Below are 19267 nucleotides of genomic sequence, written 5' to 3' on the forward strand. Positions count from 1 at the left end.
TCTGGCCCCCCCCTTACGTTCTCCACTCTGCGTCAGTGCCCTTCTGATCCGTGGTTTACCGGTCAATTGACGTCTCACCGGCTTAAATGTGGGCAGGCTGAGCAAAAACGGAGGAGGACATATTGTGAAGTAGAGAAAAGGAGTTGGCAGAGGGGGGAAGAAGCGAGGTTCAGCGCAAGGACCTGTAATTTTAGGTGTAGTCGGGAATGCTGCAGGTGAGTGCGGAGGGCGGGATTTGGCAATTCTGCCGCCAGGTAAGTAGAATGAGTTACAGGTTTTGCAAGCACACTGCGCACAGACACTAGTTAAAACCAAAATGGTGTAATGATTTTTAATTGACACTAGGGTAGCCTGACACGTGTTTCAAGCACTTGCCCTTCCACTGAGGCTGCAAGATTTTTGTACATGCGAGGTAATGTAGTACAAATAAATTAAGCAAAGTCATATATAAGACCCAAGGTACCAGGGCAAACAAAGAGAAAAGCCACGTAACAGTTTCATTGATCATATATGGCACATCATTGCAATGTTTCAATCCATAGTGCCAACAGCCAAAAGATGATATATAATTTAAAAAATAAGACAAAAGTAAAAAACCATTCATATACAACGTAATTGTGAAAACATCCATACCATTTGTGTATTTGAAAATCATCAGATCAGAAAGAGAGAAGGGAGTGGAAAAATAAACAGATTTTCATTAGCTTTGGAGTTCTTGGTGTGCCATACACATTTTAAGAGCTGATAGAAAAGTTTAGGTCTTTTACCTGAAGTCAGTTGTAAATTGAATGTGTACTGAGAGAAAAACAAACGAGCCCGATTAGGGCAATTCTATTTAGAGGACATCACCAATTGAAAGATGCTAGTGCTACGATTCAACCCAAAAATTTAAAAGGTTACACACTTACCCAGATTTGAGGTAAGTGATTAATTATTGATTTCTCACGGGCTCCACTGTAAATTTAAATTTATAAGCTATGTATTAGACATGTGTGCTATTGCATAAGTAGGACGGTTAATCATTGATTATAAAAAGGCAAGTGCCACAAGAGTACCTGTCACTTGCAGTTGCAACAACTTATAATAATGCGTTTCCGCGTTTCAGCTTGGAGAACAATGTTGACAGAGGGGACGAGCGTGTGGCGCGAGTCCAGCAATGAGGTGAAGGGAAGGAAAAGGACAAAAAGGAGACAACGCAATTAGTGACAGCTGCGGGTCTGGCTTGGTAATTGATACGCGCGTAGACCCTCACAGCTATAGGGGTCTGCGTGCAAGTATGATACTTACCAGCGTCTCCGCTGCAAAACGAAAATGGAGCCTGCCGTCCGCGACTCGCGCTGCCAAAGTTATTGGCAGTAGCGTGTGCACATCAACGTGCGCGGCCGTATGTTTGGGGATGTACGGCCGCCATCTTAGGTGTGTATGCGCGGCGGAAGGCCAATTCAAGTTAAGAGTTGGTTTGAGTTAATAGTAAACCGCCTAGTATTAGATTAGGAAACTATGCATGGATAACAAGGATGTGAGATGCAAGAAATGGTTCACTTGTAATTTAGGTCACTTACATAACGGTAATAATAGACAAGCCACATTTTGGTTAAGAGAGAGAGGGGGGCCATTTAAGGGATGGCCCGATAATAGGAAAGGTAATAAATATATATGACCAACAGAGAAGAGAGGGCATGGGTTGCCTTGAGAACCGGACCTTCCTATTACACCTCATGTGGGAACAAGGAGATATCTAGAGTTATTGAAGGTTAAGTCTGTGAGCAAGCTCACTGTATGGCAAACAAAGAACCACAAGCATATAGGAGAAAGGAAGTGTGGAGAGCACTGTACAGTCAAATAAGACAATACATTTACACATTGCACTTTGCTCATAAGAATACAGAAAGTTTGTGGTCTGTATTGAGGCCATGTGTGACAGTGCGATAATGGAAAATAAGCCGCGCTTCTAATTGTCGCAATTTGAGAACCAGATTCCCACCTCGTTGTGGTAGCGTAACCTTGGCCATCCCAGTGAATTTAATTTCTGCTTTGTTGTCCATTTGGTGGGCTTGTTGCCAATGTACTGATAATGGATATTTGGAATCTACCTGGGAGATGGATGCCAAGTGTTCTCTGATTCTGATTTTTAGTGGTCGGATTGTGCTGCCAATGTAACACTGTCCACAAACACAAAGGATACAATATACACAAAATTTGGTATTGCAGTTTATAAACAAGGTAATTGTATTTGTACCCAAATGGTCAAATTCGAGCTTACTTATTTCATATACAAAGGCGTACATGGAACATCCCCCACATTTGCGAAAACCACTGGTACTTGCTAACTGTAACCAAGTTGGTTTGTGTTGTGGATTAGGCATGAATGAAGGTGAGAGGATGTTCTTGAGGTTATTTGCCTTGGTGTAGATGAAATTTGGCGAATTATCTACCTAAGGGGTAATGTCTCTGTCCAGTTGGAGGATGTGCCAATGTCTCTTGACTATACGGTACAGGCTGGAACTTTCTGTATTATATTTGGTAATAAATTTCTTTTTTCAGAAGGCTGTTGACATTAGAGGTAATATTGCCTTGTCTGGCCAAGGATCAGTGAGTAGGCCTCCTTCTACTATGTCTGATAGACCTATGCAGCTGTGGTCAGCCTTTCCCATCTTTGGTCCAGAGTGTCTGTCTCTGTCTCTGTCTCTCTCTCCCCCCCTCCCCCTCTCTTCCCCCCCATCCCCATCTCCCCCCCCCACGGCCTCCAGTGCTACTTGTATGCTGATGATACACAGATCATCGCTCGCATTGATCTTTATCAACAGGAGGCTGCAGCTCAGCTGCGGGGGTGTTTGGAGACAGTGGGAGGGTGGATGAGTGATAATTGGCTTGGGCTGAAGGGGGACAAGAATGAGGTCTTGGTGGTGGGTTCACCTTCTGCTGCTTCTCTTTGGACTTCTGACTTTTGGCCCATTTCTCTTGGTTCACTTCCACCCCCTGTCCTAGTGATGAGGGATCTTGGTGTTAAACTATGTGCCTCACTCTCTTTGGATGCACAGGTGGCATCTGTTTGCCAGTCCGGGCACTTTGAATTAAAGATTTTACAGAAGGTTCTCCCTTTCATTCCTCCTCATCTCCATGCTCCTGTGGTTGTCCTGTGGTTGTGGAGCAGACCACTGCAATTCGGTCTAACTTAATTCAGCTGCTATAGCTCTAATGACAGCTCCATGATTTACAAAACACTGCGGCACGCGTGGTGTCCCATGTCCTGCTTTCCTCTCACATGTCACCTGTTCTTCGGCAGCTTCACGGGCTTCTCATTGAGAAACGAGTACAGTTTAAATCTCTGTGCATCGTACACAGGGCATTCTATGGGCTGGGGACAGAGTATCTGCAAGAGAAATGTCCACCGTATGTCCCCAGTTGTGTGCTCCACTCCCAGAATAATGCAGTTATCTTGGTTCCTAGGATTCTTCTCTCCCGTGTTGGTGGCCGTGCCTTCTCTATAGCGGCCGCCAAGCTCTGGAACTCGCTGCTACGTGGGCTGCGGATTATATAAATCATTTCTCTTTTTGTCGAGCTGTAAAGACCCTCCTCTTTTAGGTGAGGTCGGCTGATGGTCTGTGTTCTGCTGGTTTTATAGCGCCAAGGGGCAAGGGGCCCACGGGTGAACGTGCGCTCAATACATTTTATAATCAATCAATCAATATGATTAAATAAAAGGCCCATGACAACCAACACAGTTAATAGGGATTAGAGATCTGGGTTGGCCACAAGGAGGCCAGATCACAGACAATATGCTTTTGCACTAGAGGCAGGTTATGCTGCTGTATTATCATTAAAAAAAATCTTGTCCAAAAGCATGCAGCTCAGTAAATTAGGCAAATAATTTTTCTATCTTAAAAAAACAATTTGACTTTAAAAAGTTGCGCAAAAGAAGGCCAATTATATATCTGTAGGCCTCAAAGTCCCCTTCCTTTTCAACGGACAGTGAAAAGAAAGCGGATTCTACACCAGAGGATCAGGCACTGCTCTTTCTATTCCCAGTGCAGAGTGAAGCCTTCCCGCATACTAAGTCTCATCACTAGTTTCAGTAAGTACTTGGACTCGCCAATGCGGGAGCAGGAAACGGCGATGCACGTCAACAGCCGGGCAGTCAAAGGTAGGGAGCGGATGTAAAATGTGGTGACTCGGGTGAACAAGGAGGGAGTGGGAAGTGGTGACTTTGGTGAGCGGGGAGAGGGCGTGGCAGAAAAGGTGTGCAAAGAGGAATGCAGGATGAGCAAACCAAGGAATTATTTCATCAATAGTAAAACCCATACAAACAATCTATACAAGATACTGATTTTACGACTGTCAAATTCAGATAACCCTGTAACTGATCTAATCATCAAACCCATTCCAATTACTAGGGAAACCAATAATTTTGCCCTGGGAGATTAGTGCATCCTTTTTCTAAGAGACAACAATTCAATCATTCATAAAACTATTAGCTGGAGTGTAGGCTTTTGCATAGCCACTAACAAGCAATTTCGAGCCTCGCCTCACATACAAATAATCATACATGTACTAAAATCACAACTGACATCAACCTCATAGGCCCTGAAAAGGATGAGCCTAGAGACAGCAAAAAGGTGGGACCAATGGTTTTGCCCAAAGTTCCAAGCACACAGTTCCAGTGCACAATAAAAAAAAGAGGATAAAATGCACCCACATATGCAATCCCAGCTGTCTCAATATGAAATCTCAGGCTCAAGCTGTACTGCAGTGGGATGAAGAGTGATACTTGGGCGAGTGTGGTCATGATATGATATGATATTTTATTTAGATCGCGCTCATACACAGGTGTTTCAGAGCGCAACCAGGCAAAGGGAGGGGAACAGTGGAGAGAACAAACACAAAGGATCTTACTAGGCCCAGTGAAATTGAGAACGTGCAAGTGCATGGGGAAGGGAAAAGGGGAAAAGTGCATGCAAAGGGGGAGAAATTGCAAAGTGCAGAACATAAGAGAGGACAAGATAAATAAGTAAATAAATACAGTGATCAAAAATCATGTGAGTTATTGTAAGGACTGTCTGTGAAGTGGATGATACTGGTCGAGGGGAGGCTGTTTGAGTAGGCTGGAGTAGTAGTGTGGAAGGAGGAATAGTAGTGTGGTGCTGGAGTAGTAGTGCGGAGCAAGGAGTAGTAGTGTGGGGTGGGGAAAGCAGTGTGGAGGAATGGGTGGTAGTAAGTAGGAGAGAGGAGTAATATCTAAGGGTCTAGATAAAGTGAAAGAGTGAGTGCCATCGGAGGGATCGAAGCAAAGGGGGGAGAGAACCAAGGTGGGTGGAGATTGAGGAGAAGTGTAGCAAGAACACAGGCAAGGAAAAGGCAAGAGTGAGTTTGACTGATTATAACTGGGTGCCTGCAAGGTGCATTCCCTATCCCTGTAGAACATGAACTAATGGACAGAATAGGGACAGTTAGGAAGTCCCTGATGGAGTCTAGTGATAGGACCTTTAGAACACCATGGTGAGTACAAGTCAGCTTTTAGACAATAAGGTGCAATATTTGGTAGCACTAACAAGGGATTACAGATGCAGAGGAGGGTCATAACAAGACAAGAGAGCGGGACAGTCGTAGAGCCCATTAATGAATCTATATAAATCATTGACCCATCTCAGAGATTTGGGGTGATTTTTGTGCCATCTGCGCCATAGGGCTGGTAGGAAATGCAGGTGGATACACAAAAGAGGAGTAAGATAGCTCAGTGGGTTGAACGTTCGGTGCTACCATCTGTGTGTGATCTGCAGGTCACAAGTTCAACTCATCCTTTCATCCTTCCAAGGTCGATAAATGAGTACCAATTTCGGTTGTGTGAAATTGTATGTAAATATGTTCTATGTAAAATGCTTTGGCGAAAGTGGGATATAAATAACACATCGTTATCATAAAAAATTAGGATGGGGAGGAAAACAGTAACACATTAGATTGGAAAAAGGGCAGGGCTTGGGGCTGGTGACAGAGTGGGTGATGGAAAAGAGATAGGTATGGAAAAGTGGAAAAACAATAAGATGGCACAAATGATGTTGGGGTTGATGTTCAGATGTTTGGGGATCTTCCCTGGGCAAATTCAACAAAACAACATAAGGAATACGAGGAAATTATAAACTGAAATCAAACAAACTCAAAGTGAAACTTTTCCATTAAAAAATAAAAACAATATAAACATTTAATAAGTGCAAATGAAATAAGGAAGAAGTAATAATATCAAATGAAAGAACAGAAACATGCAGAGGAGGTTTGCTAAGGTTCATGATTGAAGGACATTCTTGACAGATTATCTTACTTATCCTCCACTTTTCGCAAACCGAGTTGAATTTAAATGCTTGGAATGATTCACCGACAAAGGTGATAATAAAGATATAAAATGATGCTACTTACGTGGGCTTGAGATGATAAATTGTGTCACATCTCTCAATGTTCCACACAGTGAGAAATTCATTGCTGGACAAGCAGAGCTGATACCAGTTGATGGGGTTAAATGCCAAACTGCGTGCAGGCACATCCGATTCTGATTTACTGCACAGGAGGGTGCCTTCTTGCCAGTTCCTTATAGAAATAAATACAAACATATTACAACTTGCAAATTGGAAGCATTATCTTACTATGCCATTTGCTTGGTCATTAAAGAAAATAAAACAAAGGAAAAACCAAGTTTGCTAGGGTTTTTCGAATTTACCGTCATGAGGAGAATAAATGTCTGCTTGTATAGAACACAAATTAATATGTGTTAAAGAAATGAAAAATGTTCTTTGTGAAACCTAAATATATCCTAGAAGTTATTTTTCAAAGCAAAAGGTTGAAGAATGAAGTAGCAGTCAGTTCTAGGAGGAATGATGCTTTGAGATAATGCTGTTACCGGCACCTTTTCCGGACTGGCAAGCTACCAGTCTGCCAGTAGGGGTTGTGAACTACCTGCAGGCCTGACCTGCCGGTAGTTCTGGCCCCTACCGGCAGATTTTTCACTGAAGCACCGACACCGTTTCTAACGGTGCCGTTGCTTTAGTGTTCCCATTCCCATATAGTACTATGGGACTCAAGGGGAACTTACCATTCCTTCCGCAACCGGAATATCCGTGTATTACCGGGAAATCGGGTGGCAGAAATGGTAAGCCAAGGTTGCCAGCAGGCCACAGGTAGCACCGGCAGCTTACTGGCAACCTCATAATGAAGGCCGATGAGTGGTTAGGTTTAATGAGTAGTTAGTGAATATAAACTGTGTGTACCGATCTCTAGGTAGTTGCCTTGTGGGTTTCAGCTAGAGGAAGATGTTCTACAGAAGCAATAGAAGTAGCGTTCCTGTTCCTACATATAGCCAGTGATCGAAGTGAGCGGGAGCGGGGTTCCACTACTTTTATTTCTTTCTGTTTACCATTCCTCTACTTTCCACGACCATATTCACAGTTTTTACAGAGGATTTGTCCATTCATGTCCTTGTGCAAGTGTGAAGTTGTAATAGGAGCCTTAGTTACTAGTCACTTAGACCATTGCAACGCCCCAGCCACAATGCCTTGTTACATGTTGCACTAGGCTTCCACCTACCCTCTTCCCTGTCGAGACCACAGTTCCACTACTTTTCTCGGTACACTTCTACCACTGCATATAGCCCACACACTGCTTATTAGCCATGGAAAACGCATTATGCCACATTTTCATTGAAAAACAGTGGAAGGAACAAACGTGGTGGTTTGAGAATTGCTGCTGCTTAGTGAGTTATCCCTTAAGCAGTGTCAATAGATACTGCCTGAGGTTGAATCACCGCCATGTACTTTAATGAGAGCAATGTCCAGTGAGGGTTTTGCTGCTCCAGGTGGCAGACCTCTGCAATCGTAGGAGGGGGAGATTACTCTGAGATACGTCTTACAGGCAGAGTGTGTACATAAAGCCAGAACAGAAAAGACAATTTTGTTACGTTTCAGGCACAGAGTGGTCCAGACGTGTTACAGCGGTCCCCTGATGTCAGTCTGAAGATTTAGATAGGAGGTAACTCTGCACAACTCAGACAAGCCCCCCTCCCTTTGAGGAACCCCACTGGGAACCCTCTCTTTAGTTTGTTGCGAGGACCTTACCACCCTGCTCTGTCAGAAGAGATATGAGGGCATAACCCTCTGACCAGTGTAGAAGCCTCTCATGAGTGATGCTGAAAGTCAAGTAGGAAGATCAGAGGCTCTAGTGGGTTTTGAGGTCAAGAGGTCTGAAAGGCGGACTGAACCCGACATTAGGAAGACCAGATGGCTGTCTACTCCCAACTAGCTACAGAAGGCACTACAGACCCACCCCTACACCTTCATTGGTTCCTGCAATGTTTTCTTACTTCCACTGGGTTCATGACTCTCCAAAAATAGGGTTAACTGCTGACCTGTACCAGCGGAAAAACATTGCGACAGAATGCCATCAAAGGAGCATTTACACATTTGTCTCTGGAGTATCTGCGTGTGTGGATGACTGGAAACAAAGTTGATACATTTGAAGGCATGCAGAATGTGTCTGAATGCAAGCATATATTCAAAAGTTGTGAGGCAGGGCTACACAAGCATCTAGTAGACATGAACATCCCAGCCTTTATGGAGCTTGCCAAAGCGGCTTACCAGTATGTGAGTACTCATGTCCCGAAAAACGTGCAGGCAAGCACACCCAAAGCAAAAGGGTTCTGAAAAAAGTAAACGCAGGAGGGTGAGGATAAAGGTTCTCACACCTTTTCCAGAAAAGGTCCACAAAAATCTTTAGTGAAATTCCCATCACATGGCTTGTCCACTTCCAAGGAAACCAAGAGTGATGGCACCTCCAACATGGGAGCATCAACACCCAAAGTAAGTTTTCTGTGTGGGGTCCTGCAACCGGACAGGGATTGTTCCCCAGTACAGTACTACAGGAGGTTCTCTGCTGGGCTTGGCCCACGAAGTTCTTTTGGTTGGTCACTTAGGAGTGACCGAGACATCTGACAGGTTGTCAGCTCCTTTTTGCTGGCCCCAGGTGGATGCACAAATAAAGGAATATATGCACTGCCGCTCAATTGCCAAGCTTCTGGTAAATCAGGCAGAGTAACTGAGGCCCATTTGATTACACGACCAGTGGTTTGGCCGAAATTTGGGTGGATAACTATGGATACTGTGGGTACGTTGGATCCCTTAACCACCTCAAAGAACCAGAACATGCTAGTGGTGGTAGACCATCGCACACAGTACCCTGAAGTGTATCAAAACCCTTGTGGTGGTGAAGGCTCTGATTGGGAAATCCTGTCAGGTGGTTTTCCCCAAGGAAGTCATTTCTGACAGGGGAACCAACTCCATACCTGCATATATGAAGGCAATGGGGCAGGGGTTTGGACTGTAGTATATGTTCTCTATAGCTTTCTATCCTCAAAACTCTTGGCTTGTGTAGAAATTCGACAACACCCCCGCCCCACCTAAAATGCATGATAGCTCAAATAGTCAGTGAGGTTAATTACTTCATTGATAGAAAGGCCCCTGGCAAGTGCATAGAGTTGTCCACGTCCACCAGTGAAAACCTCATTGCAGTTGGGATGATTTGGTGATGGCTTTGGTGATAGACAGTGAGTCTGAGGAGGAGACTGATTCCCTCCCAGACTTGATACATACTGAGGAGTCTATAGAAAGCAGACACCTCTCCTCTGACCTAACCCAACATCAAGTGCAACAAAATCAGCAGCTACTAGGCCAGTTTGCAGGGTTCTTGTCGCCAAATTCAGATTGCACAGTCCATGACACTGAACCAGGAGACAGCAAGCCAGCAGACAGCAGAATTCACTGGATGTCTGACAACGTGTGGGAGAAACTATCACGGAGGAAATCTCCAAGAGGTTGACCCTGGGGGATTGAGATATCTCAGGGCCCATGGGCTAGTCCAGTGGTGCTGGTACCTAGGAAGTCCAACAATGGGAGCACTGAAGACTGCTTCTGAATGGACTAAAGACTGCTTTTGTGCGACAAAGACATATGCTCACCCTATACACAGAGCTGATGAGCTCATTGATAAGCTGGCCACTGTCAAGTACATGAGTATCTTTTACCTCATTGCCATTTACTGGCAGGTTTGCTTGATTGACAGAGCAAAAGAGAGATTATCATTTTCCAGCCCAGAAAGGCAGTATCAGTTTATTGGTATGTCTTTTGGGTTAGAAAATGCCCTTCCCATTTTCCAGAGGATAGTGAACGAGGTCCTGTCTGGAGTGGAAGACATCAGTGTTGCCTATCTAGGTGACGTTGTAGTATTCAGCCACACCTGGGTAAACCATATGTCCCACCTGAAACAGGTGCTGCAAGCCATGTACAATGCTGGCTTGACTATCAAGGCATTCAAATGCCGGCTACCACAGGGTACTGTGACTTACTTAGCACTCAATGTGGCTGGGGATCTCCATGCAAAAGTGCATGTGGTATATAACTTGGACATTTCAACCACTCTGACCCAGCTGAGGGCATTCCTGACAAAGAAACTGAATTGGACCCCTGCCGGCTATGCAGCTTTTTAGACCCTAAAAGATGGTTTGTGCAGTATGCCAGTTCTAAAGATCACAGACTATGGACAGGAATTCCTACTCTAGACAGATTATGAATTTGGAATTTCAGCAGCATTAGCACAACTGAAGGTGCTGACAAAAAGAGAAAGGGCCTGGGCCACAATTGAAAAGTAGGGTTTTTGAAGTGGTTTGGGCTGCATGCAAGCTGGTATACAACATTTTACTGTCCAGACTGATCAGGCATGATAAGTGGTTAATGGCCATGCAGACGGAGAATCAAAAGCTTTGGGTTTGGGCTCCACCCCTCTAGGGATTCAATATGCAGATCTAGAATGCCCCTGGTGCGTATCACTCTACGCCATTGCAGGTGGCGTCAGCAGATATTTTCACCTCGACTATGAGCCAGACTCTTAGAAGGATTTTGCTCTACAGTTTTTGGCTGGGGGAGTTTGACAGACTGTCATCTGCAAGATGTTCGATTTTTGCTCTCCAGGAAAGTGGGTTCTGCTAAATAGGCCCCACTTTCAAAATGGTCCATGCTGAAAAGAATATTTCACACATATACATTGCTGTTCACAAAAACTAGCAGCTGCAATGTGATTTGCCAACATGAAAGCTAAAGAGCAAAATGCGTCTTTCTAAAACAGCATGCTAGAACCTAGTTCATTGCAACACACAGGGGCCGTCTCACCTTTACGATTGGGATCACTACTATTCTAGTAGAAGTGAGGAGCGGAGTAGGAGCTTAAAACCATTACTCATCTTGCTACTTCTGCAGCACATTACTCAATGTGTCATAACATTATCCCCCGAAGTTGCCCCAGATAGGCAAACTTGTTCTATGTGTTCTCCGAGATAGAAAAAAGATATCCCCCCAAGGCATCAGAAGTAGTCTGGAGCAGGAGTTTCTACTTAAATGCTTCTGCACAGATCTTCCTCTCTCCTTTGCCACTTTTTCTGGCACTTTCTATCTGCTTCCCCCCACCCACCTCCAGCCCTTTGTGCATTTATATGGCCATTCACAGCCACTAACTGCCCCTCCCCAGCCTAAACACATCCTCCTGGGATCTCCTTGAGCTAGCTATCAAGCAATAACATCTACCTTTGGCCTGCCAGTTGTGAGAAACCTACAGGTGTCTCACTTACCAGTCCCCGGCGATCTGTCATCCAGGTGGCCAGGACACGGCCATCGCTATTGGATCCAGTTACTGGGGGTGGACCAGTAAGGGAGGATCACCTGTGTGAGGGGCGTTGGGGAGTGGAAGCGGGACACCGACGGGTGAGACATGGTATCCCCCTTCTTATAACACCTTTTCCCCATCCTACCACATAAGATACTCAAACACCATACCCCCACCCCCTTTTTCCAACACAAAAGACAACAGACTACCACCAGAGCCGTTTACCTGACATGTCCCGACACAAGGGTTAGGCAAAGTCCGGCAATTGACCAGAATCAATCAAAAACAAACACAAACAAACAAAAACACAAACAAACAAAAACACAAACAAACAAAAACACAAACAAACAAAAACACAAACAAACAAAAACACAAACACAAACAAACACAAAAACACACCCCCCCCCACCCCTGACAGCCCTTTCCCTTCCCCACAGGGATTAAAGGTGGAGCACCAGAGCACAATACGAGCAAGGCAGACAGCATGACGAAACAGCTATCCAAGCACAGCAGTTCAAGAGGAGGAGAAAGGCGGCAAGAACCAAATGGGTGACAAGGAGAGAAACTATCTTATCCTTTCCGACCCAGACCCGCAAAGCCTCCCCAAAAGGAATCGTAAAACCGCAGACAATAGCCAGTGTGTGTTGCAGCAGATGTCAACGGTACACGGAGCACGCCTAAACTGATAAGCAGAACAGGGAGAGACGCTTGCTACTGTGGTACCGGCCTTGACTTCAGAGACAAGTAAAGCCAAGCAGTTCCTCACGGTTGGGGAGTCGAGGGGAGAACTGATAAGAAACCGAACAAAAGTTACAAATGGCAAATTAAGGAAAGTTCCAAAAACGGTTAACATTAAGTGAAAACCAGCTGCAGAAGGGTCTGGCACCACGTGGGTGCTCATTCAGGAGACTCTGGTTGATCCCTCATTTGATGAAATTACCGATACCAGATGGCGTTAGGAGAGCCGCAAGGAAATGATCAAAGTAGTCATAGAGGGGTCTAGCAAAATCCTCTGTACAGTCGAAAGTCTTTGTCCCGACAAATCATCGGAAAGCTAAGGGAGATGAATCCTGCATAGTGAGAAAAGAGAAAAAACGGAGACTGGAAATTGTTGGCAAGATTGAACCCAACAGAGGGATGTCCACAGTGAAATGTTTAAAAAGACATTAAGGCTTGTCAATGCCACAGGTGAAATTGTTTTGAGAACCCTTTGTTCTCCCATGTGTACATGTGCCCCCTGATGCCCTTGGGCTGTGGTGCGTTATAAATAAACAACATAAAAATAAAAAAAGCCATAGTGAATCCAAGGGAGGGAAGTTGATATTTGTAAGCGGCCTGAGCCCAGAAAAGGGGGATCCAGGGGTGAAAAGCCATCACCCAAAACACGTGAATGCTGTAGAGAAACCCAAAGGAGGAAGGCAAACATTTGAGAAGGGTCTCAGCCTGGAAAAGGGGGATCCAGGAGGGAAAAGACATCACCCAAGGACACGTGAATATAGCAGAGGAAATCGCCTTGAATACAAGCCATACTGAACCAGATGGAGGGCGGCTGACATTCGAGCAGGGGCTGAGTACCGAAGAGGGGGATCCAGGGGTGAAGAATCCTCACCCAACACACATACCAAAAGGAACTTTTGTTTGTTATTTTGAATATATCAGGCCCCAGAAGCAGGAGACTTAACACCGAAGGTCCTGATATTGCTAGGAACGTTTTGTGAATCTGAGCCCGGAAGAGGGAGATCCAGTGGTAAAAAGTCATCACCCAACATACATGCAGAAAGGAACTTTTTGTTCGTTATTTTGAACACTTCAGGTCCTCAGAGGCAAGAGACTTTTTGTAGAAAAGAAACTTCACCACCGAAGGTCCTGATAGCTGAAAACAGAACTGTCATCTCGTGCTGGGAAATGTCAAGGAACTGAAGAGTTGAATCCTGCAGGAGTGAAGCTGGCCCACCTAGCCCCCAAAGCCTGCCTGCTCAACAATCCTTTTACATAAAACTATTGGCCAGGCAAACACAAAGGGAAAGGGGAATGGATAAACAAACACAGGAACTCTTGCTTCTGGCACTTCTGTTTGTCTTCACAGGAAAGTCTCTGGTATTTAGCAATAGAGAACCTAAAAATGAAAAGGCAATCTTTTTTAATAGTAAGCTAACTCTCAATATCTATTCTAAAAAACGTATAACTCTGTTCCCATTACCTGAAGCCTAAGCTTAATAGCTAATAGGCTAATTCCTTCTGTCTTTTTCTCATAAACAGGAGACTTCTGTAATTGGCCCTCATTACAACCCAGGCGTTAAGGGTTTAACGGCACCGTCGGCGCCGTTAACCTTTAACGCCTGATTCCCATTTTAACACCTGCTTTTAGCAGGCGTTAAAATGCAAGGTGCTAAACCGCCTTGGTGCTAATTACAGCACCGTGATTTACGGTGCCGTAATTAGCGCCTTCCCCACTCCCATTATGCCCTATGGGGCAAAAATGGGAATGGGGAAGGGGCCATGGTGAATGGGGATTTACCCCCCGCCAAGCTTGGAATGGGGCGGTAAATCCGCCATCCACCATGGCGTTAACGTAAATTACGCTTTGGCAGTAAAGTTGAAAACTTACCGCCAAGGTTGTAATGAGGGCCATTGTCTTTTCTTGACCCAACTTTAAATGTTATTCCAAGGAAGGACTTCTTATAAACTTCGTTTCTTCACTGAATTCTTATTTCCTCGCTAACAATATTGTTCTGGAAATAATACCCAAATAATTACTATCTTATCTTTTCTGTTAACAACTTCCTCATATAAGAAATTCTTAATATTAAATACCTGGTGTGGGTCTTGCTGAAGATAACTTTCACCATGAAGTCTGCAGGAATTTAATTTGTGAAATAATCATTCAATATAAAAAATCTGTAAAGTTTTCAAGTCACATGTGCGAAGCGTGACGAAGATTCAAAATGTTCAGCAATCCAAAAGATAGCCGCGACACAAGCACGAAGAAAATCCCAAAATGGCCGCGACGTACGACGCAATTCCAAAATGGCCGCGATGTTCAAGCGACGCAATAGGGTCCTTTTCTCTTAAGCGCGCGGTCAAAAATAAACAGAATAGCTACAGTCACGCGCTCGTAATATAAAAGGTTAGTATTGTTATAAGATATGTTAGCAATTAAACAACTAAGCGAAAACGAATACGCTCACATTTAATTGACTAATCCAAATTTTCTCGAGTAAGGTGTTAAACTGAAACTTCAAAAATAAAAATATATACATTAAACAGATCCAATTGTTCAGATATAGTTCCAATAACAAAAATAAAGAGTTCTTTGGTTTTTTTAAGAAACAACACTGAAACTTTCAGAATTTCACTTAGCTTCGTCTTGAACTTGAAAAATCTGCCACTCAGCCAACCAAAGCTTCTTGGAATCTTCCTTCTTCTGTAGATCTTCTCTCACTATAACTGGGAACTACTAAATTAAATTCTGAGAGGGATTTATACTAATAAGTATAATAATAAGTACTCTACTATATTGTAGTGAAAACTATAACTTTATTCACTGGAGAAAACTAAAGCATGACCTACTCTGATGAAAACTTTAATGAAAGGCAGTTGATAATTATTGTAAACATTCTAAATGACATCACAATGATGCCTGCTATAAACTACACCAATCACTGCTGAGAAAGTGTTCCACCATCTTGGCTTGAGGAATTTTCATCTTTCTAAATGAAAGTTAGTTAAGGGAAAAAAATAGAACAACTAAAAACAGGAATTGTTCTACTCTCTAAACAGAATCTTTTTAATATTTAAACCACCTTCCCTTTCCAACTTTCCTGAAATAATATTTGCAACACTCTTTTCTCATAGAAATCTTGCCAATGTGAGGTACAGAATGTGAAAACCTGACAGGAAAGCTCGAGAGTGTGCTGTGCCCAGGAGTCCCGCCTTGTCCCGTGCTCAAAACATTGGGAATAGAGACTGCAGTTACTGCATCCTGGCTCATCATTTGTGAACCTTATCCCACGCTCTTTTTGTATTTAGTTGTAAGTAGTGGCAATGGGTTTTTCTTAGTATAGGCCCTTTTATTTGACAAGACGCCACTAGGACTGCCTTATTATTATTTGGTGGTCATAGCTTGCTTCCATCTTAGATTTAGGTTTAGATTAGATGTTTTTCCACCCTGCACATAAAGTTTAATAAACACCCTTGAACTGTGATCACTTGTGTCTGTCTTTACTTTTGCCACCATGATTTCCTTACACAGTTTTATTTATACCAGTCTTCTGAGAGTTAACGGCTACATTGCATCTGTAAATGTGCTACTGATGTAATGAAAATGTCTTCCTCAAGTGTTCCTACAGTCACTTCATTTATATCTGTTCCTAGTATTGAAATCCTGATAAAAACAAGCATTGACTAATCCAACCGTTTTGGATTGTGTATATGTATTACACATTTCTAGACACTACTATCATATACCCAAATAATCATCCATTTTCCAGCTCGTGCCATCATATGGCCAGCTGGTAGTGTTATGACAGCGCCCACCAAATGCCGATTTTATGCTAACAGAAAAGCCAGAACGGCTGTCTTTGCCAATGCTTGACTTCTGTTTTTTTCTTCATCCACCTCCAACCTTCTGTTTCTCTCCTCTCCTTTCCCCTTTTTTCTGGCAGTGTTTGTTCTCTTTTTACCCCACACCTGCCTCTAGCCATTCAGGTGATCCCACCCCTCCTCTCTTAACCTTTATCTGTGCCTTCTCTTCCCTGTGGCTGAGACAGGTCACATGACCTCTGCTGCTACTGGTTCACTTCTCGCCAGTTTTGTCTGTATTTACCCCACCCGCCCGCAACCCACTGTATTGCTCATCCCCTCTGTATTCCCACTCTTAACCCCTCTTCCTTAGCATGTCTTTTGCCTGGGAGTCCCAAGCAAAGGGCTGAAGAAGACCAGGGTGACTCCTGTTTGGCCCTGTACAGGTCTCAAGGACCCAGGGTCCCTATACCAGACATCTCATGCAAGGCTCACCCCTCTTTCTTCACAGCCCACCCATACTTTCATCAGACAATGCAAACAATAAACGGCTTAGTCACCATCATGGATTTGAATTTGCAGCAAACGCATCCACATTCCCCACAAGCCAACACATGCAGCAACCCCCAACTCTACCAAAACACAGAGGATGAAGCTGATGTACATCACTGCCTTGTAGAGAAGCAGACGTGTACATCACTGATAGAACCCGCCCCCTCACCTTTGACATATCAGATAAAGAACAAGTGCATGACACCAGGTATCATTCCAATGCTGCATCCAGTGTATGAGACCTTATGCACTCAAGACAACCGCACCAAATGTACCCTCGAACTGAAGTGGTAGCAGGAGATTTGCAGACACCACTGAATATCGAAGAGCTGTGAAGAAACTCTGACATTTGCAAAGTGATGCCATAAGGAGAAGATACACTGATGAACTGAAACAATATAAGACTAGAGAATGAAGATATAACTGAAGAAACAAGAGTAAGGTTATATGCAAGTAAGAAGGAACCATACGTACAAAGATAAGTAACCAGACGAGTAGTAAATGTATATACGCAGAAACGCAAGGTAGGGGAGTTGCATAGAAGCTTGCTGCAGTAGAAAATATAACACAGGTAATGTGGCCATGTTGAAAAGATGGATGTCGGCTCTGAATAATAGTAAGTGAAAAGCTTGTAGAAGAGAGACCGGGGCTGCAGAGCTAGCAGATGCTGGAAGTAAATTTGTGCATGAACAAAGAACAGCGGTTGACCAGAGATCAAGGATGCCACAGCAAGAAGTAATTGCAAGGTACAAAGGGAGCCATTGAGAATAAGCAATATATGCAGGACATATTTCTCTTAGATTAAATAAACGAGCAAACATTTGTGAATGCCAAGTATTGACAATTAAAGATGCAGAAAGCATATATGAAAAGAAGCAACAAAGTCTCCAGAGTCCGAAGAGGGTAATGACACCCGACATAATTGAATCAAATAGCACTAAATAGAAGGCGAGATGGACTAAATCATGGTCTCTTCACACGTGGTGCAAGACCAGAAAACAAGGCCTATTCATAAGGTCTAGGTGAAAGAATGGTGTACCTTAACCCTCCTCAAAGTTCCAGAGAAGAGAACATTCAGCAAAGCCAGGTACAAAAGAGAAGCGTTGGCTGAAGGCTTGACTGATGAGAGATGGTAGACTAATTGGGCATGTGTGCAGTAGTCTGACGTTGTTCTCTGCACCTGGGTTTCATTTTGCTTATGTGCTGCTAACGAGCAGAGTGTCCAAGGTTGGGAGAGCATTACAACCAATCATAAGGGCCTATGCAATGGTGAGCATACATTGTTGCAAGGGGCAATCCGTTGTTGTTATGCTGCTATAATCTGTATTATATGTAGTTAGAGGAAAGTTCAAGGCATGCCTACCAGATGAGGGGCAGCCAATGATGTTACTAACACTTTTAGAGACTATAAATGGATATGCTACCCTAACCAGTCCCTCTGTACAATTGGTTTTATTATTTGCCACATAGCTGATGTATATTGAGGTATAAAGCTTTTGTGTACCTGAAATGTAATTGAGAGTGTGTGGACTATGATTTGTTGTTTGCCAGGTTTGTCTATTTTATTGAACTGATAATAAAGCAGTAGTTTGCCATATGCTTTGAGACTGTCTGGTTATTTGGGCCTGAGATCATTTATTATGGTAATCCCATTCTGCAGATAAGAACATCCTAAGGTGCTACTGCACAGCCTGCTCAGCAATCACACCTGCTGCTGACATTGCAGACACTATTTGTGATGGATTGCCATTTAACAAGGGTGCAGAATCCCTTTTTGATTTCTATTAATTAATGAAATGCTGCAGGTAATTCCATCTCTGAAAGGGTAATAGGCTGATCAGATTCCCCTTCCATAAGCTCCAGGCCAGAAGCATAGTGTACACCTGTCCACTGCTGCATCAGTAGCCTGATTGCAGAGCCTGCCCTACAGTGGCACAATGCAGGTTCAGGATACAGGTGCTCTCTTGACAGTTGAAGTGACAGCCAAAGTCACTGCATCACAAGGGTGGCATTTAAGATATGCACCCCTCTCCCAAAATATCCATGCTGTTGGCAGGGTAAACCTTAAATATTGGCTCAGATTGGGCATGTTACATGGCACTGCTCATAATCATTGCAACCACATCCAACTTTATATCAGACATATCAGCTCCCGTGACCCAGTTCAGATGTGGAAGTTAATGTGCATTCTGGTCGGACAGGCTGGTCCTGTCAAGAGACAGGACAGGAAGCTGAATGGCCATGCTTTTCATTGATCTCTTTGTGGGGTTAGGTCACTCCCTCCTCAAGAGTCAGAAGACAAAGTCTATTTCTTTCAAGGACAGAGATTGTACCCCACAACCAGGCAACCTTTAGTCCAATCACCTGTGGACTTTTGCCTTCAAAAGAAAGGGCCTCACATCACTTGGACTGTAATCCTTCAAAAAGAGGACATTGGACCTCTGTTGGGATACTTGATCAACTCTCGAAGGTCCCCTGCCAGTGAGGTGAAGACTGTGTGTTCATG

General features: G+C 43.8%; 1 protein-coding gene across 1 annotated transcript in view; it reads right to left on the reverse strand.

Annotated features, from left to right (window-relative positions):
* CFAP43 (cilia and flagella associated protein 43) overlaps positions 1-19267 on the reverse strand; it is a 1012780-nt gene that overhangs the window by 890099 nt on the left and 103414 nt on the right. The window contains exon 4 of the mRNA XM_069611745.1: positions 6409-6576. Coding sequence (XP_069467846.1) covers positions 6409-6576 — 168 coding nt within the window. The remainder of the gene's footprint in view (positions 1-6408; positions 6577-19267) is intronic.

This window comes from Ambystoma mexicanum, chromosome 8, assembly GCF_040938575.1.
Source record: "Ambystoma mexicanum isolate Mex_15411 chromosome 8, UKY_AmexF1_1, whole genome shotgun sequence".
NCBI lineage: Eukaryota > Metazoa > Chordata > Amphibia > Caudata > Ambystomatidae > Ambystoma > Ambystoma mexicanum.